This window comes from Stenella coeruleoalba (assembly GCF_951394435.1).
Source record: "Stenella coeruleoalba genome assembly, chromosome: 5".
NCBI classification, from domain to species: domain Eukaryota; kingdom Metazoa; phylum Chordata; class Mammalia; order Artiodactyla; family Delphinidae; genus Stenella; species Stenella coeruleoalba.
This window is the reverse complement of record NC_137150.1, coordinates 95822081-95847776: the sequence shown is the minus strand read 5'-3', so window position 1 is coordinate 95847776 and position 25696 is coordinate 95822081. Positions and strand designations below refer to the sequence as shown.

At 37.8% G+C, this 25696-nt stretch overlaps 1 protein-coding gene across 1 annotated transcript; it reads left to right on the top strand.

Annotated features, from left to right (window-relative positions):
• The first annotated feature begins 6269 nt into the window (after positions 1-6269).
• Positions 6270-24799, top strand: PCNP (PEST proteolytic signal containing nuclear protein). Its single transcript, XM_079922405.1, has 5 exons — positions 6270-6399; positions 11238-11452; positions 14236-14310; positions 17800-17855; positions 19026-24799. Exons 1-5 carry the CDS (start codon positions 6273-6275, stop codon positions 19150-19152), a joined length of 600 nt encoding a protein of 199 aa, XP_079778531.1. The 5' UTR covers positions 6270-6272; the 3' UTR covers positions 19153-24799.
• Positions 24800-25696: the final 897 nt, after the last annotated feature.

Sequence of the window (25696 nt, the reverse complement as noted above, 5' to 3'; positions counted from 1 at the left end):
AAGTAGGTTGCTCACTGTGCAAGAACACCCATACAACCCTCTCCAAGCCATGCACTCTGGTGCAGGGCCATGTTTGCTAGAAGAAGCACTGTTTTCTTCATACACAGGTACTATCTGCCTTTAAGCCAAGTGCTTAAAAGATTGCACCCAGGGACTTCCCTCGTGGCACAGTGGTTAAGAATCCACCTGCCAATGCAGGGTACACGAGTTCGAGTCCTGGTCTGGAAAGATCCCACATGCCGCGGAGCGACTAAGCCCGTGCGCCACAACTGCTGAGCCTGCGCTCTAGAGCCCGCGTGCCCACGTGCCTAGAGCCCATGCTCCACAACAAGAGAAGCCACCGCAATGAGAAGCCCACGCACTGCAACGAAGAGTAGCCCCGCTCGCCGCAACTAGAGAAAGCCCGCGTGCAGCAACGAAGACCCAACACAGCCAAAACTAAATAAAATAAAATAAATGTATAAAAAAAAAGATTGCAACCAATAACAGGGTATCCCTTTTCTAATTTGCACAAAGACTGATAAGATGACGTTTGAGCAAAGACCTGAAGAAAGTGAGAGTGAGCTATGGAGATACGAGGAAAGGGAATTTCCAGTAAAGGGAATGATGAGTGCAAAGGCCCTGAGAGAGGGTTCAAGACACAAGGAGGCTAATGTAGCTGAAGCAGAGTGGGTAAAGAGAGATAAAGATGAGGTCAGAGGAGTAGCTAGGGGTCTGTCATGTAAGCCTCTCATTGTAAGGACTTGGTTTTTATTCTGAATAAGATGGGAAGATCAGATGGTCTTGAGCAAAAAAGTGACACGTTCCTGATATTTTAACAGGATGACTAGAATGCAAGCTCCATGAGGGCAGGGATTTTTTTTTTCTGTCCTTTTTAACATTTTTTAAAACTGCTTACTCTTTCTTTTCTTTTCTTTTCTTTCTTTCTTTCTTTCTTTCGTTCGTTCTTTCTTTCTTTCATTTTGGCTGCACCGCGTCTTAGTTGCAGCACACAGGATCTTCTCTGTGGCATGTGGACTCTTAGTTGTGGCATGTGAACTCTGCATGTGGGATCTAGTTCCCCAACCAGGGATCGAACCCGGGCCCCCTGCATTGGCAGTGTGGGGTCTTACCCATGAACTACCAGGGAAATCCCTAAAAAAATTTTTTTTGTTGTTGAAGTACAGTTGATTTACAATGTTGTGTCAATTTTTGCAAGATCTCAGTTCCCCAACCAGGGATTGAACCCGGGTCTCGTCAGTGAAAGCCCAGAATCCTAACCACTAGGCCACCAGGGAACTCCCTTTTCTGTCTTATTTACTGCTGTATCCCCAGGACTTGGTACAGTGCCTGGCACATAACAAGCACCTTAAAATTTATTAAGTCAATCAATCTGATTCATTTTAAAAGAGTCACTTTGGCTGCTGTATTGAGACGAGAAGAGAGGGACCAGCTAGGAGGCTACTGCAGAAACAAAGGTGAAAGATAATAGTGAGTTGGACCAGGGTGGTAGCAGAGTAGGTACCAAATACCAAAGAGATATTGGAGACAATGAGTATAAACAATCCTTTCAAAGAGTTACTATATGAAGGGGAATAGTAATAAGGAGCTAGAGGGAGTTATGAGATCAAGAGAAGAGTTTTTAATTTTGCTATAGTTGTTTTGTAGATATGGGAGATAAAAAGCATGTATGTTTGCTGTTGGAAATGATCCAGTAGTTGGCGGGGTGGGGAGGATCTGATAAAACAGTGGAGTGAAACCTTATATAAGCAAGAAAGATGGGATTTACTACATTAGTAACAGAAAAGAAGACAGAAAATCTAGGTACAAACGCAGGTACCACACCACAGATATGGTGAGAATATACAGAAGTTCTGTTTTGATTTCTATTATTTTCTAACTGAAAATAAGAATCAAAGTCATCAGTTGAGGGGAGGGCAGAGAAAGTGGGAAACAGTCTAGGAAAGTGAGTGAATTAGGGTCATGGTTCTCAAAGTGTGATCCCCAGACTAGCAGCCTCATCATTTGGGAACTAGTTAGAAATGTAAATTGGGGGGACCCACCCACTGAGTCTACTGAATCAAAAACTCTGTCCATGGCACTACAGTTTTAACTGTTTTAAGAAGACTTTCAGGGACTTCCCTGGTGGCACAGTGGTTAAGAATCCGCCTACGAATGCAGGGGACTCAGGTTCGATCCCTGGTCCAGGAAGATCCCACATGCCGCAGAGCAACTAAGCCCGTGCACCACAACTACTGAAGCCCGAGCACCCTAGAGCCCATGTGCCACCACTACTGAGCCCATGCACCACAACTATCGAAGCCCTGCCCTCTAGGGCCCGCATGCCGCAACTGCTGAGCCCGCATGTTGCAACTACTGAAGCCCACGCGCCTAGAGCCCGTGCTCCGCAACAAGAGAAGCCACCGCAATGAGAAGCCCGCGCACCGCAACGAAGAGTTAAGTAGCCCTGGCTTGCGGCAACTAGAGAAAGCCTGCGAATGGCAACGAAGACCCAATGCAGCCAAAAAAAAAGAGAAGCCTTTCAGATGATTCTGATGTATACTAAATCTTGAGAATGGTATAGGGAAATATAATGGGATTACAGGCTGAATTAAGAACCAATGTTAGTGATAAATTGGAAAAGAATTTGAAAAAAAACAAAAAATTAAAAAATGTAAGCACACACACACACAAAACAAAGCCCATGAGCTGCTGTCACTTGACACCCAGTGCAATTCTGTTTCTGTATTTCATGGTACAACATCAGATAGATAGTTCAAGCCCAACTGGGTAATTTAATATTACAGGGTCATGGGGCCAACCCTGATCTAACCAGTGAATGTTTTGGATTACTTGGATGAATAGAAATATGTTTTCATCTTAATTTGGGCTGTAAAGAAATTTGAAAGTTAAAAAACAAAAACAAGGTTAGTGAAACCATGATTAGTCACTTTTCCTCTCTAATTTGTTGTAGCTCTGTGCCTGAATTCCACACTCGGCTCCACCCCTTACTTATCTTTTCAGTGTCCCAGTTTCCTCTTCTATAAAAACAAAGTAATTGTAGCACTTAATTCATAGGGTGATGATTTAGTGTACTTGATTTCATGTTTAAAAAAATGCAGACTATGCTTGGCATATAGTAAGCATAAATATATGTTGGAGGGGCTTCCCTGGTGGCGCAGTGGTTGAGAATCTGCCTGCCAATGCAGGGGACACAGTTCGAGCCCTGGTCCGGGAAGATACCACATGCTGTGGAGCAACTAAGCCCGTGCACCACAACTACTGAGCCTGCATTCTAGAGCCCACGAGCCACAACTACTGAGCCCGCGTGCCACAACTACTGAAGCCCGCACGCCTAGAGCCCATACTCTGCAACGAGAAGCCACTGCAATGAGAAGCCTATGCACAGCAACGAAGAGTAGCCCCCACTCACCACAACTAGAGAAAGTCCGTGCACAGCAATGAAGACCCAACGCAGCCAAAAATAAATAATTTTTTTAAAACCTACATAAATTATAATAATAGTTGTCTATATTACTCTCCATTTTCAGCTTGTTTACTCATTATTTGAATAGCTCTTTAGAGACTGCAAACAATAGCTACTATTAAGCAAGTGCCCGCCACAAGCCAAGCACTGTATTACAAATTTTACCTGTATTATCACACTTATTCCTCTCAGTAACCCTATGAGTATTAGTACATTTTTATAGTTAAAATATATTCAGTAAGATTACCTTATCTGTTCAAACTCACAGATTAGCAAATAGCAGGGTTATAATCTAAATTCGGTTTTGTCTGATGCAGTCAATGCTGCTGCTCTTTGCCCTGCACTCCACTGCCTTTTCATCCATTAACCCATTTGCTGGGGGTTACTGAAGCTTGCATTCACTTCTTCAATGGATATTTATTGAAAACTGGTATAATCTAGGTCCTAGGGAAACAATGGTGAGCAAGATAGGCACAATATGACCTCATGGAACAGACAGGTGAATGGATTAATATCTTCCATCCTTAACTTCTGCAGTGTGGTATATGGAACTGGATAGCTGTATGTGACCTCTCTAAATTTCATTTTCTCATTTAAAAGTATAAGCATCAGGGCTTCCCTGGTGGCGCAGTGGTTGAGAGTCCGCCTGCCGATGCAGGGGACACGGGTTCATGCCCCGGTCCGGGAAGATCCCATATGCCGCAAGGCAGCTGGGCCCGTGAGCCATGGCCGCTGAGCCTGAGCGTCCGGAGCCTGTGCTCCACAACGGGAGAGGCCACAGCAGTGAGAGGCCTGCGTACCACAAAAAAAAAAAAAAAAAACGTATAAGCATCACGTCATGTATCCTCAATAAGCTGTATTCCCAGCAATCAATAAATGGGTACAAAAAAAATAAATAAATAAATAAATAAATAAATGGGTACACATAAAAACTCAAAAAAAGCATATATAAGCAAATACATACATAATTACAAATAAAAATCACATGTTTATGTCTCTATTTATTTATTTATTTGGTTGCACCAGGTCTTAGTTGCGGGCTCCTTACTTGTGGCAGGGGGCTCCTTAGTTGCCGCTCGTGGGCTCCTTAGTTGCAGCAGATAGGCTCCTTATTGGCAGCAGGTAGGCTCCTTAGTGGTGGTATGTGAACTCTTAGTTGTGGCATGCACGTGGGACCTCATTCCCTGACCAGGGATGGAACCCAGGCCCCCTGCATTGGGAGCATGGAGTCTTATCCACTGTGCCACCAGGCAAGTCCCTATGTCTCCATTTAAAACATGATTAAAAGTAAGAGTCTCAGGAATTCCCTGGCTGTCCAGTGGTTAGAACTCCACGCTTTCACTGCAGAGGGCCTGAGTTCAGTCCCTAGTCGGGGAACTAAGATCCCTGAAAGCCGCTTGGTACGGGCAAAAAAAAAAAAAGAGAGACTCAGTGATTAAGTAACTTTTGAAGATCACATCTAGGAAAAATAAAACAAACATGAATTACCTATTCTGTGTAAAATAGTTTGCTGGGCACTTTTACATATACTGTCATAGATGGTGGACCAGGGACTTCAAATCACCAAATCACCGTATCAGCAAACCACCCTGTTTCTGTCGTGGGAAACACACTTTGATTCTTTCTGCATTCTCCAGACTCGGAGCCTGAGGAGTCATCCATTCACAAATACTGAGCACCTTTCATATATGAAATGTGCAATACAAACTGCTGTGAAGAAAAAAAAAATTTTTTTAATGGTCTCTGTGGTCAAGGAATTTTTGAGCCGCCTAGGGAGAACTTTTTTTTCTTTTTAACACATATTGAGGGAAGTATACAATGATCAAAGAATGGTATATGGAATTTATTATCTCATTTGATCCCCAGGACCACCCTTTGAGGATGTACTATTATTATTTCTATTTTATAGAGAAGGAAACATAGGTCTGTAGACAGTAAGAAACCCTCAAGGTTTACTCAGCCAGTAAAGGGATTCCAACCCAAGTTCTGACTCCGTAAGACTAATTTCTGTAACACTCACTGTATATTGTACTGCAAACCCAGAAACTACAGTTCCCTAGGCAAGGAACCGACCCCGTATAGCAAGAGGGCAGTATATATAGAGAGAAAAAGCGAAGATGAAACTGAAAAGTTAGGCTGGGGCCCAATATAACGCTTGGACTTCTTTCTGCAAACTCTGGGGATACACTAAAGGTTTCTGAGTAAGGCAGAAACTACTGTGGTCTTCACGTAACAAAGTAACTTCTCTTGACACAGAAATTGCAGCTTGTAGAAAAATCAGTTTTACCACTTGCCTACGCGACCTTAGACTAATTTTTCTTTGGCCTCAACTCTCACAGCTAATTAAAAGAGGACAATTCCGCATTGGACTATTATGGGGATTAAACGAGATAGCGCCTGACACGAGAGGGCGCTCGATAAACGTTGATTTTGCTTTTAGGTAGGAATAAGAATTCGGTCCTTTTTTTTTTTTTGAGTGGGTACACGTGATCTAGCAAACCAGACAGAATGAAAGAGCCTGGCTAGCTTCGGTCTGCCAGTTTTTACAGAAACCTCACCTGACCTCACCAACGTTTCCAGGGTTGTGATCCCACCTTCCGTCACTTCCCTGAATCCGCCAGTAAACCATGAAAATCTAACCCACCTCTAGTCAAGTCCCTAACCAGTCCTCGGACCGCTCAACCTACCCCGCCCTTCCCTCAGAGGACGCTCGCCGATGATATCATATTCACTTCAGTCTCCGAGAGGCCCTTCACTCTCTAGGGCCGCTCTAGGCTGCCGCTTCCAAGGCGGGCTCCGAAGCTCAATGGTTGCTGGGCGGGGCCGTGACGTCCTTGGCGTGGCTGCAGGGGAGGCCGCGGCGGGGAAAATGGCGGACGGAAAGGCGGGAGAGGAGAAGCCTGAAAAGCCGCAGAGAGCTGGAGCCGCCGGAGGTGAACATAACCCCAGCGTCGCGGGCTACGTGGGATGCTCTGGGCCTTTCTTTGAGCTCCCCTGGGTGGGGGGAGTAGGCCGGGGCGAGAAGGGCGGATCTGGCGCTCACCCGGCCAGGTGCTGGGCCCACACAAGCCCTGGGCACGCCCGGTGCGGCCTGCTGGCATCCGGGCCCACATCGCCTCCTTGCCGGGGCAGAGCCGGTCACTGTTCGTCACCTCCTGGCCCCAGCGGAGGCCCTGCTTCCGAAGAGAAGGGAGATGGGCCCCAGAAAGGGGGACCGAAGTCGGGGTGGGACTAGGAGTGGTGGTGCGGACGCAATCACACAAAACGCACACGGGCGCTCGCACAGTGCGAGTCACCGAGCAGTGGCCGCAGGAACTGGCCGCAGGCCGAGTTTCCGACGGTGCCGGCCTCTCAGTTACACCTAGGAGTTAGTTTGCTGCTCCCTTTTCACTGAGGAGGTGGACTACCCTGGCCTTTTTCTTTATTTTCAAGCCTAGTTCTGATCCTGTAATGGGATGGGTCAAGGCGATGGAGGGAAAGAGGAATATCTTTGCCTGCCTCCTGGTTTAATCTGCCGGGTCTAGGGTTACGGTTTGGTTGCCTTTCTTTGAACTGTCTGCCTTTTCTGTGCTAGGCTGTTGCCAGCTAACTGCACGCCAGATATTTAGGTGGCTAAATAGGCTAGTGTGACTCTTCCTGTATTTTGTTACGATGTAAACTCAGGTTACAGCTATCTTTATTCTGTCACCTCCACTCCTCTAAATTTGGGTCTTGTGCATTAAGGAAAAGAAACATCCGGTAATCTCTCCAGCCCTCCCGCCCCTTTGTCCTCACAAGGCTAGTGACTTAACACGTGCGAGCTGAGCATAATGTCTTTAGAACGTTTTAAGTACCACACTCTTAACTCTTCTTCACGTCTTATCCCTGAAAGTATTTAATATGAGAAAATACAGAAGATTAATAGCATATGAAGGCAACTGTTAGGACCTCCTAACAAGTTTAATGTGATTTGACTTGGAAACAAAAATTGAGAAAAGTGTAATGTTCAGTTACTTTGGACCCAGAAATTCCTTTTTAAAAAACACGTACGGTGCTATTAGTTGAGCCCAAACTCCTTTCCCTCTTCACACTCCCCTCCCGTCTTGTTTTTTGTTGTTGTTATTGTTGTTTTACTAGTAAAATAGTTTATGAAACAACAGTTTAAGCCATTTAGTGCTACCTCGTTAGCGATTTTTTTCGTCAAAAATTGTCTTGGAAATTATCAAGTAGAACTACATTTAAAAATTAGTAGTTTGAGGAAAAACAAAGATCTGTAGCCTGAAGAATCTTATCTGACTTTTAGACTACCTTTTAACTTTTAGAATGGGTTTCCAGCTGTCTTGACTGAGTATCTGAGATGTGTTTAATGTGAGCCAAAGTGTACCTTAAGGGAGTTCCCTGGTGGCTTAGTGGTTGGGATTCCAGGCTTTCACTGCCCTGGCCGGGGTTCAATCCCTGACTGGGGAACTGAGATCCCGCAAGGCGCGCCGGGTGGCCAACAAACAAAACAAAACAAATATACCTTAAGTGTCAGCATAGTTCCACTATATAATTTGTCCACCACCCTTTCAGTTAGGGATAATTTGCTCTGTAGTATGAATATTGATGTTTCTACTTTAGCATATATTTGTGAAGGGGTGATATAAAGTTATCTTTGCTAATTGTTATCAAAAATTATTGTCTCCTTGTTGGTGACTTAGAGTAAGTAATATCCCTTAATAACGTCTATATAATTTGCCTTGGGTGTGCCTTCCTTTGAAAGAAAATACTACTGTTACATGTAAACCATTTTTGCATGTCAGATATTTTTAATGAAATTGTACAAAGAAATCATAGTTAAAACATTCATACCATGGATATTGTTAAATTGATAATTTTACGGCAAATTTTTAAAACAGTATCAAGTTTTAAAATTTTTAAAACAGTATCAAGTTTGTCTTGGGGGACTTACCTAGAGATTATTCTGATTTTTAACTCCTATTGAACAGTCCAGTAAGTTGGAAATATAAGTATTTTTTAATGAGTTAACATAGTTAACATGAATTTATGTTAATAAGAGAAGCTACTTACTTGAAGTAAGTAAGTAAGGTGCTCTCACCTTAAAGAGAAGGGATGATATTAAGGGTAAGGTTTTAGGTAGATTTTTTTCCCCTCCCTTTGGTTAAATTTTTGTAGCTCCTTGAAATAAGTAGACGCTTTAGAGAAGAGCTATTCATATTGTAATCATGCCCACCTCAGGCTATTTTAAGTTATCTAAAACTACTTTAATGAAATTGACATTTATTGTGCCAGGAGGTTCTTGAATATGTCCTGTTAGAGAGATAGGTATGTACCCTTTTTTCAGTTGAAGAAGTTACCAGAATGCCAATGCGTCATGAAGGGTATCCTTATGGACTTAAAACTTATTGGGTAATTTTTTTCAAAGTAAGGTACCTTTGTACTCCAAGGCCCACCTCTCCTCCCCAAAAATGCTAGTACCATGTGTAATTTGATTTCACATTAACTAATCTACACATTTTGTTTGCTTAGAATGAATACAAACTAAAGTAGTACATGTTGTATTTAAAGGAAAACACTTAATGGACTTTAAAACACTTAAGTGGTCTTGATAGTTTGCCTCTTCAGATGACAGAACCACGGATGTGAATAAAATTGAGTTGCTGACAGTTGATTACTTAATTAATGGTAGAGTAGTTTTCCCAACTCCCCTGTTCATGCTACATTTTTCTAGAGCATTCACTATAGAAATCTTCCCTAAGAATCATAGGATTGAACAGATAGTATTGTGTTTCATGTGTTAGCACATACTAGTTCAGTTAGTTGTCACACTTGATGTTGTTATTAATGTTATAGTAAGAATTATGTTTTTCACTTTTTGTCGTATTTATGCTTTGATTTTTCTAGATTCTTTGTTCCAGAATTATTTTCTGGGTAAAAGGAGACCTAGAATTAAGAAAAGATAGGTTTTAAAAGAACCAGAAATTTTGACTAATTATAACCCTTGAGTCACAGTTCAAAGAGCAGAGTTACACTAAAATCAAGACTAAATGTTCTTTATTCTATTTGTTTTGATGTTTTTCAGACTTTGTGTTTACACAGACTTGTGCATTTAGTATACAGATTGCTTCTATATGTAAATCCAGTGGCTTTTTTGTGTGTTTCTATATGCTCTGATACGTAGAGCCAGTGAGTTTCCAGTTTTAGCTGTGTGTCAGTCACAAAGAAGAAGTAGTTATTACTGTTTGGGTTTTACTGTAAAATTCATACTTGATTAAAACTATACATGAAAAAAAAAACTATACATAGAATACAGAATAAAATTTAGCATAAATGCATTTAGTGGTAGACTGAAAAAATGTTTGCATAATACTGTCTTTTTTGTAAGAAATTCTAAATTGAGTTCTGTATTTCAAATATTGAATAGCAATCTTACATTCTTCAGGTGCTTTTGTAATTTTATATCTAAATAAGTGAATGGCACCTCAGACAACTATTCCAGTGCTGTCTTTGCTTCTTAGGGAAATCCCAAAACCTAATCCTGCTTAATTTCTCCCCTACATTGTTATTAAAGCTTTCACCTCTTGTCTAAAGGTAATAAAGAGTTCATTTTATTTTCCTGTAAACAAAATAAAATGTTCTATTCAAAGTGCTTATTAATTTAGCTACCCCATCATTCCAAGACTATATAGATCGGGATCTATAACATCCCGTCTTTTAATTCATTACTTGTCAGTCTGTTTGATTTCCCCTTTTCTACCCATTCTAGCTTTTTGTCATGTTTTCTTAGCTGTTGTCAGGGCCATCCCTTAGAGAATCTTCTCTTTCTCCATAAACTATTCATCCAGTGTAGCAGAATACATTCAAAAGGTAAATTGGTAAACTTGGGAAAGAAAATAAAATATTTAATAATCAGCCAGCCTTCTGTCTTACCTCCCAATATGTTTTTAAATAGGCTGCATGTGTAACAGGCCTAAGATATTCAAGTGAGAACTAATTTCATTTATTAATATAAAGAAGCAAAATTACTGAAAGACATCTTGCATTCCATATCTACATATGTATGTCTTCTGTTTGAAATTATCATTAGCTCATCTTTCTTTCATGAGAAAAAATAATATATAAACCTAAATATAGTTGTTGATATTAAGAGTAGCCTAAACAGATGTTAATCAAGCTTTGAGAGTAGAATGCAGTTACTCAAGAGGGGATGACCTTGAAGTCTTCCTTGAAGTTCCTTTCTAACTAAAAATTGTGAAATGTTCAGGAAGAACACATCATTCAAGAAGATTACTCCAGGCTGTACTAACACTGTAGTTTGGGTAATAATGGGCTGTTCATAACAGGGTACTTTGTATAACTAGTAGTATGTTATTGAAGAATATTAGACTTTTTATTAGTCAAATGTATTATCCTATGATGTGACTAACTGCCAGCAAACCAGTTTGTATAGAATTTATAGATCTTAATTTATAAAAAGAAAAATTCCACAAATAACTAGATTATTGTACAACTTACAGTGTTTAGTTGAAGGGTCTTACTTCTTGTGAACTCTATATTTATAATTTTAAATTGCTCTGTATTTTATGCTAGTTAATTCATGGGAGCCTCTTCTACTGCCACACAATCTCAGTTCCTGCTGTATACTCTAACAAACAGTGGAAGAGACTGTTGGGTTCAGTAGGTGACAACTGCAGAGGTATCTTCTTTATAACGATGCTTTTTGAGGTTGCTGCTCCCATCAATCTGCTCAGTAAAAATAGCTCATCTTGGTAAGTTGTTTCGACTTCACCAGGACCTGAAGAAGAAGCAGAAAAACCTGTGAAAACTAAGACTGTTTCTTCCAGTAATGGAGGGGAAAATTCCAGTCGCAGCGCTGAGAAGCGATCAGCTGAAGAAGAAGCTGCAGACCTCCCTACAAAGCCTACAAAGATCTCCAAGTTTGGATTTGCCATAGGTAGTCAGATGACAAAGAAAGCCTCAGCCATATCCATCAAACTTGGCTCAAGTGTGAGTTGTTATTTTATATATTATATTTGTTATGGGTCTGAAAGTTTGTTTTCAAAACGTGCTTTTATTGGATTATGATAAATTAAGTATACAAAGATGTATAAAAAGATACATTGGTGCATGAACTTATTACATGTAAGTATTTAAGAAATTAGTGGCTCTATATTCAAGAAAGGTCTGGATGAATTATAACTCAACAAAGCTGTTTTTAAGAAGGGGTTGGAATATGAGAAGGAACAACTATTATAGGGACTATATGATTTATAAAGTAATAATACCTTAAGATTTCCTAAGTTGAGCAAAACCTGAAAAATATTTTTAGAGTTTCAGTTTATTTTTCTTATCTTTTAATTCCAGTGATATTAAAAATAATATTTAGAAATCATTTATTTGTATTTTAAAAGATTAATGTTAGTAAGGTATTGCTTAATAAGAGCTTCCTGATTGCCTTACTTTGAAGCTACAAATGGACATTGAGTATTATAATCTATGATAGTAGTCCTTTACAGATCAACTTTTGATTCCTTGTTTTAAGATGTAAACCTTAAATTAATACTTATTAACCCTGGAGTATCTGGAAAGTATTTGAAGTATTAGATTGAAGCATATGAAGTTTAGAGATTTATCTATTTCTGATCTACAGAAGTGTTAATTTCATGTGGTTCAACTAAACAGATGTCTTTAAGAAAAAAAGTTACTTGAATAGTGTATTGCTGTTGGCTTTAGAAAATGGTTACATTCTTGTGTAAGGAGAATAATCTTAAAATTGCTTTTAAGTTGTTTGTTCATGTCTGTTCTGTGAAAATTAATGCTCAGTTGCCTGGATGCATACAGCTTGATTTCTTCATTAGATGTCATTCAAAGATCTTAAAAATATGATATGGATCATTTTCCTACTAGAGTCAGTGTGTTTGAGCTACACTAGTTTTAAAAAAGCTACCATTCCTCAGAACCCCTACTCCCACCCTATGCTGTTTTGCTTTTTTCCTTTTCTTCCTTTTTCTAAAAAATTTAGTGTGAACAAAAGACATTCAGCTTGTAACTTCATTACTTCATGACTCTTTTCCCTATTTGAGCTGATTCTTTTGGTTTAATATGTTTTTTATAAAGTTGCATAGGCCTACCTGCATAGATATTTACTTTTTTTGATAGTCATTAAACATGTGGTTCTCATGTACACTTCTCATACAGGTGTTCCCCTTGATAATAGATTTTACGGTACTTGAACACACCTCCTAAATCAGATATCCATATCCCTACTTTTGCTAAATCATTGACGTGATTTAGTAATTGCTGATCATTTTAGTTGGGAGGGTTATGCTTGAAAAGGCCTATTCAGTAAAACTTCAATCTTTAGAAAACAAAAGACCTTTTTTTCATAAAGTAAACCAAAGTGTAAACATAATCTTGGCGAAATGAGGTGTAGGATATGAAAATAGTTGAAGCTGTTGCTTTTGATTATATGATGTGAAAAGATAGACAACCAACAAATACTTACTTGTGTCTTATGTTTATGTACAACATCAAATACATGACATCTTTAAGAGTAAAGGATGCTTCTAGAGTCGCTATGCATAATTTCCAAATGAACATTTTTATTCAAAAACAAACATTATTTATAAAAAGTGTTTCTGTTATACAAGAAGGGATGGTTAATTTTGTTTCAGCAGTTCAGAGAAGGTTTTACTGGTGAGGTGATGCTAGAGTTGGCTTTAAGTTCAGGCAAGAGGCAAAGGGACATCTCAGATAAAAAGAGCTTCATGCAGGGCATTCCGTGGTGGTCCAGTGGTTAAGACTTTCACTGCCGTGGGCCCGGGTTCAATCCCTGGTCGGGGAACTAAGATCCCATAAGCCGTGCAGCACAGCCAAAAAAAAGACTTATGCAAAGGCAGTTTAGATGTGAAGCCACATGATGCATTCAGGAAATTGTTCATAGTTAGGAAGTGTTTGGTAGGCAAATGCAGGGATAGAAAGCCCCCCAAATAAGACCACAGGACCAAATCATAAAGGACTTGTACTCCATAATATAGTTTGGTTTTATTCTTTGGGTTCTAGAGGAGCCATGGAATCATTATAAAGAGTCTCGAGCCTTAAACAGATTTGCATTTTAGAAACATTACTCTGGTGCCAGTATAGAGAATTAGAGGAAAATAAATACAGAAGGTGGGGAGATGGTATTTCTAACAGCAGTTCAGGCAAGTAATGATAAGGGGCCTTAGTGTTGGTAGTGTGGTAGTAAGCTGGGAAGGCAGGGGAGATTTAAGTCTGTTTAATAGAGATCTAGTTAACAGGACCTTACAATAAAATGTGCAAGTTGAAGAAAAGGTTTTCTGACTTGAACACTTAATGAGCACTGCAGTACCCCTGGGAGCTCTAAGTGGTGCTGTCCAGTAGGCAGCTAGCTAGTAGAGAAAGATGAGTCTTCATATCTTTCTCAAGGCACACTGTGCTTAATTTTAATGTTACTATGGGCAGGTATTAATATTCATTTTCTCTTACCTGTACCAGGTACCTTTTAGCTAAGTGATATTAAATTATAGACCCTAACTAGAAAATCTTTGACAGGAGGAAAACAAATGGACATATAATTAATAAAGTAAAATCTACCCATTGATAACCCACATTTTCAAAAAGAAAGAAGATTTCTCCAATGTTTGTTCTTAGTTCCTTACTGTATGTTTCTATGAAAACATAAAGTTGAATCTTTGAAGATAAATTATTTTTGTCATTAAATAAGCCTGTGTAAACATCATATTATACTCTTTTTAATGTTTCTTCTTCAGAAACCTAAGGAAACCGTTCCAACTCTTGCTCCAAAAACCCTTTCAGTAGCAGCAGCCTTTAATGAAGATGAAGATGTAAGTTGATACCTGGTTTTGTTTGTTTTACTTTAACAAGTTCTTTAAGAAAGATGTTAGTGGCAAATTGTCAAGTTGTACTAATGGTACTAGTGAACTTTTTTTGCAGCTCTGAACAGTTGTTGTTTTTTAAATGACATCTGCAAAATCTGGATATTTCTTCTGTTTATTTAATTTGATTGTGGGATTATTTAAAATATTACTGACTTTGGGGGGGCAAGGAACTTAATCAAATCAACAGATGCTTATTATGAGTAATAATATATATGTGTGCTATGAAATATGTAGGATCCAAAAAAAGGAAAATTCAATACTGCTGTCTTCAATAATTTTTATAGTTGGAGTCTTCAGTGAGACATTATGCATGTGTTCAGGTTTAAAAAGCAGCTATAGTGCTTTCTTCTTGTATCCCCATGAGGAATAACAATAGTGCAGGTGATTCTGCCAGAAGATCTAGTCAATATGTACGTGTTCCAGAGTGGCGCAGTGGTTAAGAATCCGCCTGCCAGTGCAGGGGACACGGGTTTGAGCCCTGGTCCGGAAAGATCCCACATGCCGTGGAGCAACTAAGCCCGTGCGCCACAACTATTGAGCCTGCACTCTAGAACCCGCAAGCCACAGCTACTGAAGCCTGTGCACCTAGAGCCCGTGCTCTGCAACAAGAGAAGCCACTGCAATGAGAAGCCCGCGCACCACAACAAAGGGTAGCCCCTGCTCGCCGCACCTAGAGAAAGCCCACTTGCAGCAACGGAAATCCAATGCAGCCAAAAATAAATAAATAAATAAATTTTTAAAAAGATTAGGTAGCATTTTGGTTTGTACAGATTGTTATCAGGAAAGGACATTGTGGGAAGAAGGGGACAACATGTGCAGAAGTAGAGAGGCTGGAAATAGTAAGCACCTACATAATAGTAATGGCTTGCTTTGAATGCCTAACAGTTTGAATCTTTTCACACAACTTTATTTTATCCTCCATACATCCCTGTGAATTGTGTGATATGGTTATTCTTATTTTCCAAATGGAGAAATTAAGTGTGCATAAGTATTGTGCACAAGTGTTGAACTAGAACTGAGCTTTCTGGTTTCTTGTCCTATGTTCTTTGCATCATACGTTACTGTTTTCCCTGTTTTTAAAGAAATTTTAGACAGGTTCAGACAACACTCTTTCTGCTATAAGATGGTAATGATAGGTAGGGATAAACTTGTCTCTTAGGTAAAAGAACACAGGCATCTAAAATCTGCATCTGGAACTTCCCTGGAAGTCCAGTGGTTAAGTGGTTAAGACTTCCAGTGGTTAAGACTCTGCACTTCCACTGCAGGGGGCACCAGTTTGATCCCTGGTCAGGGAACTAAGATCCCGCATGACGCTCAGCATGGCCAAAAAAATAAAAGGAAATAAAATCTTCATCTGGTTCTTCCTTTTTCTGCAGCACATATTAATTAACCTTGGATATATATCTAAGCCTGAAATATATTGTACAAAGAGTGTGTTCATTTAGTTAATTTTGAAATTTAAAAATACTTTTTCAGTTGTATCTCTTTAGTCTCTTTTAATTTGGACAACTCCTGGGTTTTTCTGCGTATTTCATGGCGTTAACATTTTTGAAGAGTTCAGGCCAGTTAGTTTGTAGAACGTCCCTCAGTTTGGATTTGTCTGATGTTCCCTTATGATTAGATTCACATTCCTTTTGGCAGGCGTACCACAGAAGTGATGCCAAGTTCTCAATGCATCATATCAGGAGCACATGTCAGTATATCCCATTACTGGCAGTGTTAACTTTGATCATTTAGTTAAAGTGATGTCTGCCAGATTTCTCTACTGTCAAATTACTGTTTTATCTTTTATAATTAAAATTTATCTTGTGGGGATATGTTTTAAGAATATGTGGAGGGGACTTCCCTGGTGGCACAGTGGTTAAGAATCAGCCTGCCAGTACGGGGGACACGGGTTTGAGCCCTGGTCCGGGAAGATCCCACATGCCACAGAGTAACTAAGCCTGTGCGCCACAACTACTGAGCCTGTGCTCTAGAGCCTGCGAGCCACAACTACTGAGCCCACGTGCCGCAACTACTGAAGCCCGTGTGCCTAGAGCCTGTGCTCCACAACAAGAAAAGCCACCGCAATGAGAAGCCCGTGCGCCTCAATGAAGAGTAGCCCCCTCTCGCTGCAACTAGAGAAAGCCCGCGCACAGCAACGAAGACCCGACGCAGCCATAAATAAATAAATAAAATTTAAAAAAAGAATATGTGAAAATACATAATTTCTTAAGTGTTCACTCATGAGTGTTAACATTCATTGATGATTCTTACCGGAATCAATTATTATGATGTTTGCTGAATGGTGATTTTTTTTCATTCTTTCATCCCTTCTATGTTTAATGTTTCTTACTGTAAGGAAGAGCTTTTATAAGTGTAGGCTTTATTCAACAGGTTATAATGCTCAAATTGTCTCAGATTTGACCAGTAGAAATCCCTTTAAGCTGGATCTTGGCAGATGACTGTGTAAAAAATAATATTTAGCTCACCAGTAACATTTATACTTAAAAAACATCTAAAAGACACTTGTCACATATCTTTTCACGAGCTGTAACTATGGAAAAGTAGTAGAGAATGAGCTTTCAAGATGTCTTTTCAGTAAAGGAGACATTTTTGAGAAGGAGCAATACAGTAAAATGGTTAAGAGCCTTTGCTTTGGCATCTAGCTGTTTTGTGACTTGGGACAAGTTAACCTTGTTTACCTTACCTACAAAATGTGAATGATGATACTCATACCCACCTTGTAGGATTGTTAGGGTTTTCAAAGACAGTGCATATTAAAGCATTTAACACAATGTGTAGCTTCTAGTAAACAAATAGTTTTAGTTCTAGAATATCAAGTTTTTGGGGGGTTTTGTTTTTGTTTTGGGGGGTTTTTTTGTTCTTGTGTTTTGTTGGTTTGTTTTTTGGCCACGCTGCACGGCATGCAGGATCTTAGTTCCCCAACCAGTGATCGAACTCGCACCCCCTACAATGGAAGCACGGAATTCTTAACCACTGAACCGGCAGGGGAGTCCCTAGAATATCGAGTTTTTACCAAATTTTTTTTCTTTATGCAGAATCAGCACACTAGAAGCATGAGGGTTTTATTTACTGTAGTTAAGATAAATGATTTTCTCCTTTCACCAAAATTTCAGACTTAGATATAAAATTTAGCATTATTGGTAATCAAGTGATTTTAATGTAGTTGACCCTTGACCAACACAGGTTTGAACTGCACAGGCCTATTTATATGCAGATTTTTTTCAGTAACGTGCTACAGTACTACACTCTCCCAAGGTTGGTTTAATCCTCAGGTGTGGAACCGTGGCTATGGAAGGTCAACTATAAAGTTACACACGGGGTTTTGACTGTGGCACTGTGGAGGCAGTGCCTCTAATCCTCCTGCATTGTTCAAGGGTCAGCTCTATCTGCATGCAGTCATCTCTGTTTCTGTCTTACATTTTTCTCCAGAGTGAACCAGAGGAAATGCCTCCAGAAGCAAAGATGAGGATGAAGAATATTGGAAGGTATTATAATTTTTGTATAATATTGTAGAAAATTATAGTGAATTAAGAGCAAGAATAAATTGCAAATTGCACATAATCTATTAGTGTTCAAGCTTTTGTTGCATATTTGGGCAAAAGAGTTTTATTTTCTGAGATTACTCTCCTGGTAAAAGAAAATTAGTATTTTAAGAAAAGAAAAAATAATGATAATTTAATGCTATTTTTTTTCAGATACATGTAATCTAAATTTTTTCAAATAAACAGTTATGAGAAATGTTTCTGATATAAAATTTAAAAGTTTTTTTCAGGTATAAAAAAATGGCTTTCACTCATCTCACTTAAGATATTCCCACCACTTAATCTTGATTGTATGTGTCCCATTTTCCTTAGTAATTTAAATGCCAAATATAAAAAGAAGACAAAAACATTTAAAAATTTTCCTCCATTGTTTCTGTTATTGTGAAAATAACATAAATTTCAAGTTAACACGATGTTCAGTTTCCTGTCTTTGTATGTGTAAATGGATAACTTCGAGGCTAATAAGAAAGCTGGGCTTCAAAACACCCTATACTATATCCCCACTTCTACCAAATGTATATATTCTCCCAAAGAACTAAGTGCTGAGTCTTCAAGCATCAGTCTTCAGACTTCATCTGTGATTCAAACGGGAACTGTCCCAGTGGCTGTCTGCCTGCCTCCCTTTCGGACTGGGACCTAAAGTAAATACATCTGGCATTATAACCAAATCTAAACACCCAGGATACATATATCTTCATATATCTAAACATTTAAAACTGAAACAGGAGTTCATAAAATGACATCTTCTGTTTCATTTTTTATAAATGCTGATGGCAAGCCACCACCAAATTGATTTAATGACCCTGTTAATGGGTTACAAGCAACGGTTTTTAAAACTATGGTGGTTGCCACTATAGTGGTTGCTGCATATCAGAATCACCTTAGATGTTTGTTAAAACTACAGATTTACCTGGCTCCTCCTGAGGCCTACTGAATCTGAAATTTTAGGACGGGGTCTGTGTAAAGGGTATTTTTAAAAAGATCTGTAGAGGCTTCTGATGTTTGGCCTGCATTTATAATAGGTGCTAAACAAATGTGTTTTGAATGAGTTAAAAACATAGCCCGAAAATCATTATATAACATTTTAAATAAGTTTCCTTTCTTTTAACACAGGGATACACCAACATCAGCAGGACCAAATTCCTTCAATAAAGGAAAGCATGGGTTTTCTGATAACCAGAAGCTATGGGAGCGAAATATAAAATCTCATCTTGGAAATGTCCATGACCAAGACAATTAAATGATGTGTTTTGAAATTGGGGTATGGGGTGGGTGTAAAGTTAAAAGGAACAGTTTCCTTTTTTAAAGAATGGTATAAGACTATCTTTGGAGCCGCCTTTTTTTTTTCTTTTTCTTTTTTTAAAGATTGAGTGGTACACTAATAAATGAGAATTTGAAATTAGAGGTAATTTATGTTTTATATACAGATTTCAAGACATTTGCTAATTTTGTAGTTTCACGTGATTAGTTTCCAAAGGTTATAGATGATTAAAAAAATCATAAATGGTACCTTTCTAAGAATTGCATATTTTTTTAGACACAACTACTAGCACATTAAGAGGGAAGCAAAAAGTTGTCTATTTAAACTGTAGGCAGTTACTCTCTAACTTAACTCCCTTGTTAACCTAAAGTCTGGCTCCCAGGAACAGCCTTATAGAGAAGGGAGTATTGTATTGGGAGGAAAATGTTGCTGGACTATTGACTGAGAAAGTAAATTAGATAAAAATTAAAATACAGCTTTTTTTTTCCTAATGGGCATTTGTTTTGTTTCGAATCATCATAAACTAGTTATTGCATTGCTATCAGTGGATACAGATGCTTAGCTCTTTAAAAAGAACATTTTAAAATTTTATGTAAACTGTTGAGTATTTAAAATAGCCCACTTCACTTTAAAGGGTCTTGTCTACCTTTGATAGTCTTCAAAGAACAACCATTTGCTACCAAAGTAAATCAGTATTTTGAATGTGCTTCTCTTGGTTTTTGTTATTAGCTAGTTCCTGTAAGTATTTCCACCAGATCTTCAGGCAAATCATAAGGAAGCTGTTTCTTTTAAAATAACAAACCACCACCAAAAATTTAAATGTACATAATAGTTAAATATTTGGCTGTTCTTATTTTTTAAAGGATATAAACACCAAAAAAAAAAAAGGCAACATTGTATGAAGATGGAAAATAAGAAAGATGCACTTTCTGTAACTTTATCAAAGCATTTATGTTACTAACTTGTGAAATCCAATTTGATTTGAACTTATTACAGGAATTCTTATTTAGCACAATAATATTGTTTCTTTTAACTGTATACATATTAACCAGTGGCCTCTTTAAAAGCACATTTTAGATACTGAAAATAAAAGGAAAGAAAATGCATCTTTAAACATATTTTATGGAATCTTTGACCACATATACTTTGTTAATCTTTGTGTTGTAGGATTGTGTTTATTTTGTATTTTTGTATTGTATATGAATTCTTTTTTTAATGTGACAGTTAAACACATCTTTAAAAGCATAGTCACACATAAAAGAAACATATAGTATAATGATTTCCTTGAAAACTCTTACAATGTTAGATTTGGAGGCAGCTTCATACTGTTTAATTGGTGATAACTACTCTCTGAGCTCTTTTAATAGGTAATAACTCCAGAGAAGCAGCCTGTATATATTCCTAATACTTTGTTCACTTGCATATGAGTTTAGAGTAAGCCCCAAGTAAAACAATGGAAATGTATATAGAACGATTAGTTCTTACTTACATGGTTTAATTATATCAAGATACATGAATTTAACTTGCTTTAACGTAGGCAAACTTCCCATTTTTGTTCATTTTAATGTTTATGTTGAAATAACATCCCAAAACGACTGAGATGAATGTCTTTACTAAAATACCAATAAATTTGTCCAACTCTATCAGTGTTCTTATTTTCTGTTACACTTAATTGTTGCTGGGTTTGTTTTAAACAAAGAAGAGACAGATGTTATTGGTGCTCTTGCCCAGATTGTTGGCCAGAGTAATGGGAGATTTTAAATTACTCTTTGGAGTCTACCTAACTTAGCACATAGTTCTAGAACATTACAGTATCTCAGGTTAGAAAAAGACCTAGTCCAAATCCTCCCTCTCCTCTACTGCCAAAGTATCATCTATTAATGTGCTGTAGAAAATCCTGCTGAGGCATACCTTTGAAAATCCCTAAGTGTTAGAAGGTATTCTCTTACTTGTGTCTGCCATCCATTATCTCTAAATATTTTCTTAATGTTTATAATGCTGCTGCCCTATAGGTCAGGTGTGAGTGAATGAAAAGATTGAACTACATTTTAAAATTAAGGTTCGTTTCTAGTTAGACTAATTACAAATGAAGGCTATGAATTTCAAATGTTTTTTTCTTAACGCTAATAATCAGGGTTAGCTTGATATACTGTGGAGGAATTGTTCAAGTTACTTCCCTGCTGAGATGAAGATACTTTTTAATTTTTTTTAACTTTTCATTTTGAAAAAATTTCAGACTCAAAACATTGCAAAAATATAGTGAAGTACTTCCATGTTCTTCAAATGATAACATACAACCACAGGACAATTGTCAAAATCAGGGAATTAACATTATTAAAATATTATATCACCTTACACTATTATTCTACAGACCTTATTCAAATTTCACCATTTGCTCCACTAATGTCTCCGTAGTTGAAGATTCACTACATTATCACATATTGTTTAGTTGTCATCTCTCAAACCCCTTTAATCTGGGAATCTTCAGTGTTTGTCTATTATGACCTTAGACTTTTTGAAAAGTACAGGCCAATTATTTGTAGATCTCCCAATTTGGGATTTCCCTAATGTTTCCTCACAAATTCAGTTTATGCATTTTTGGCAAAAATAAGACAGAACGGATGTGTCTTCAGTATATCAGCAAGCACATGATGTCAATTTGTCCTCTTACCAGTGTGATGTTAATTTTGATCACTTGGTTAGGGTGGTATCTGCCAGATATATACAATGTCAAAGTTGTAAATTTTCTGTTTGTAATTAGTATCTTATGGGAAAATTCTTGTAAGTATCGTATTCTCATACTTTTGCCCACTAATTGGCAGACATTCATGGTTTTTGTTTTTTGGGTGTTTCCCCCATGGTTCTTTACTGAAACAATTGTTAGTGTAGGATTTGCCGAATGATGATTTTTCTATTTTCATCTTCTATTTTTTGTAGTTCAAATTCTGTGAGGAAATTTCCTTCTCCATTCTTTATTCAATTTTGTATTGATAATGGGCCTGTGTATTCTTATGTTATTCTATAGGTTATAATGCACTACTATCATATATTTTGTTACTCAAAATGTCCCAGATCTGCCCACATAAACCCCTCCCCATTGACCCTTGTGTCTTTTTGACATGTCCCCATTCTTTTTTTTTAATACATCTTTAATTTCTGGCACCAGAAGATATTCTGGACTCATCTCATATTTTCTCTTCTTTAACCCTGGAATCAGTGATTTCTCTAAGCATCCATGGTTCCTTTTAGAATCAAAATCTGCACTAAGTGTACTCATTGGTTGTGAAGTGTCATTGCTTCTAGCCTACTTGACAGAGCTAGAATATGTATGTATATACATCTATATCAATTTCTAGATCTATATGTGTGTGTGTGTATGTATGTGTATACTGTATGTATCTCCATGAGTTCATATAGATACTTCCATTACCAGACCAACACCAGATACATTCTAGTCTTCCTCCTTTCTCTACTTACTACTCTTGTCCAACAGTAAGAAATCTGATTGTGTATAATCTGTTCACTTATTTGCTTAATTTCTAGAATACACATAAAGTTTCAGAATTAATTCATATATTTCCCTATGAAAAACTAACCAGAGTGCAGTATTTGTATGTAGTTCCTTTCCTTTTTAGTCTTAAGAGTACATAATCAAAATACTATTTTACAAAGTTATGTAGGTTAGTTCTTTGCTCCCCCTTTCAGTATGATTGTATTACTCATTTGTAATGCAGTTTGGTTTTGTTTGTGTTTCATAATGAATTACTGCTCGTTAATTTTTTTTGCATGTGAAATAGCATAGGTCTAAAAGTTGGAACTATACAAAAAGTGTAACTCCTCCCTATTTCTGCCTCATTCTCTTCCTCCTGTCCTTTCTATCCTGTTTACACCTATTCCCTATAGGTAATCCATCTCTGGTTTCTGGTTTATCCTTCCTGTGTTTCCTTTTAAATCAATGAATAGATGGGTGTTTATTATTTCTCCTTTTATCTTACATGAAATGTAATATACTACAGTTATTCTTTTATCCTTTTTTTTTTCACTTTATAGTATACCCTGGAAACTATACTAGTTCATGGAGATCTTTCTCAAAAATTTTTAACAGCTACATAGTACTCCATTGTGTGAATATACCATAGTCAATGCAATTACTCTTACTTGTATGGGCATTTAGGTCATTTCCAATGTTTTGCCATTACAATGCTGTAATCGAATAACCTGTGCAGGTGTATTTTCTCGTTGGGGTGTATCTTCCTTCAGGTAAATTCCCAGAAGTAGGATGCTGGGTCAAAATATAAGTACATATCTACTCTTATTAGATATTGCCAAATTCTCCTACAAAAGGATTGTACCAGTTTGTTTTCCCACCAAAAATATATGAATGCCTTTTCCCACAGCCTTGCCAGCAGAATGTGTTTGTCATGCTTTTTAATTTTTGCCATATCTGATAGGTTTAAAAAAACGGCACGAGACTTCCCTGGTGGCGCGGTGGTTAAGAATCCGCCTGCTAATGCAGGGGACACGGGTTCGAGCCCTGGTCCGGGAAGATCCCACATGCCGCAAAGCAACTAAGCCTGTGTGCCACAACTACTGAGCCTGCGCTCTGGAGCCCGTGAGCCACAACTGCTGAGCCCACGTGCCACAATTGCTGAAGCCTGTGTGCCTAGAGCCCATGCTCCACAACAAGAGAAGCCACCGCAATGAGAAGCCCCCGCACCGCAACCAAGGGTAGCCCCTGCTCACCACAACTAGAGAAAGCCCGCATGCAGCAACGAAGACCCAACACGGCCATATATTAATTAATTAATTAAAAAAAAAAGGCATGTTAGAATAGTTTTAATTTGCATCTCTCTATCTAGCTATGAGTGAGGTTGAATATCTTTTCATATGTTTAAGGGCCATTTGAATATCTTTATGAATAGTCTGTTTATTTCATTCCCACTTTACTATTGGGTTTTTGGTCCTTTCTCAAATTTTAAGAATTTGTCATGTATTAACTCTTTATACATATGTTATAAATAGTTTATCCTAATTATTAATTGTCTTTCGGCTTTGATTATGGTGTTCTTTGTAATACAAAAAGCTTCCTTTTTTTGTAATGTAGTGAATTTTATTCATCTCTGTTGCCTTTCAGTTTTGTTAATAGTTAGAAAGCCTTTCTCTATACTGAGGTTAAAGATAAATTCTCCCTTGTTTTTCTAGTGCTTGTATTGTTTCATTTTCAAATTTAAACAGACTCCTGATCCATTTGGAATATATACTTGTGCATTTGTGAGATCAAGATCTAATTTTAGTTAACACATCTGTATGATATTAAGCCATCCTAATAGGAAGCAGTCTGCTTTTGTGTTTTGGGGGAGTGTTAAATTTTTTCTCATATGGGTTTTGCCTATTTCTTGTTAAGCTTCTTCCTCAATATTTAATCATCTTTGTTGCTATTGAAATGAGGTTTTCTCTATCATTTTGTGCTGGTTATTGTTTTAAGATATGAAGACAATTTTCTGTGTGTTAATTCTGTGTCTTGCTATCTTACTAAACTCCTTATTGTTTGAGTTTTATCATCGATTCTCAAGAATTTCCCAGGTGTACCATCATATCACCTGCAAATAAAGATGGCTTTACTTTATCAATTTTTGTGCCTCAATTTATTTTCTTGTCTAATTGCATTGCTTAATACCGCTAATACAGTATTGAATAGTAGTAGAATAAATGGGTATCCTTGTCTTTTTCTCAGTGGAAATATCTCCAGCATTTTACTATTAAATAAGATCCTGGCTTTAGGACTACATATTTTATCATGTTAAAAATATCCATCAATTCCTAATTTTCTTAAGTACTTTTATCAGAAATAGGTGTTGAATTTTGCTGAAAGCTCTTTCAGCATTTTATCAATGAGGGGAAACTGTAATATATAGAATTAACATGAGAACTCTCCGGTGTAGTAGAAGTAGCAACTGCAGGAAGAAACCACCACCCGCAGGGCTAAGGGAATAAGTAAGCAAAAGACAACATCTTAGAGGAGGGGCCCAGAGGCTGAAATTCAGATCTTTGAGGAGGTACAGCTGCTGGCTGCAGGGAAGAACAGCACACCAAGCTGCCCATCACCACACTGAAGACAAATTTTGGAAATTCCTTATTCAACTTGCTCACGAAAAGTCCTGGCAATTTGTAGCCCTTTACCCCTACAAGAATCCATTGTTAGTTAGCAATAATTATTGGTTTTAGTTTTTTACTTCTTTTCATTTTCCTATACTTTCCAAATTTCCTACATTGATCCTACATTACTTTGATAATTGGAGAACTGAGTGGGGAGTAGAGGTATCTCTAAGGCAAATTAACTGTCATGCTAGGGCTTCAGATACGTGAGAACTTTTTCAGACCAAAGACCTTGGGCTACATCGCAATAGACACCCACTCAATTATTGCACATGGACATAGAACTCTTATTCACATCTTGTACTTTTAAAATATAATACAAATGTGCTGTTATAAATATTTTTTGGGTTTTTTCTAAGTATAAGTC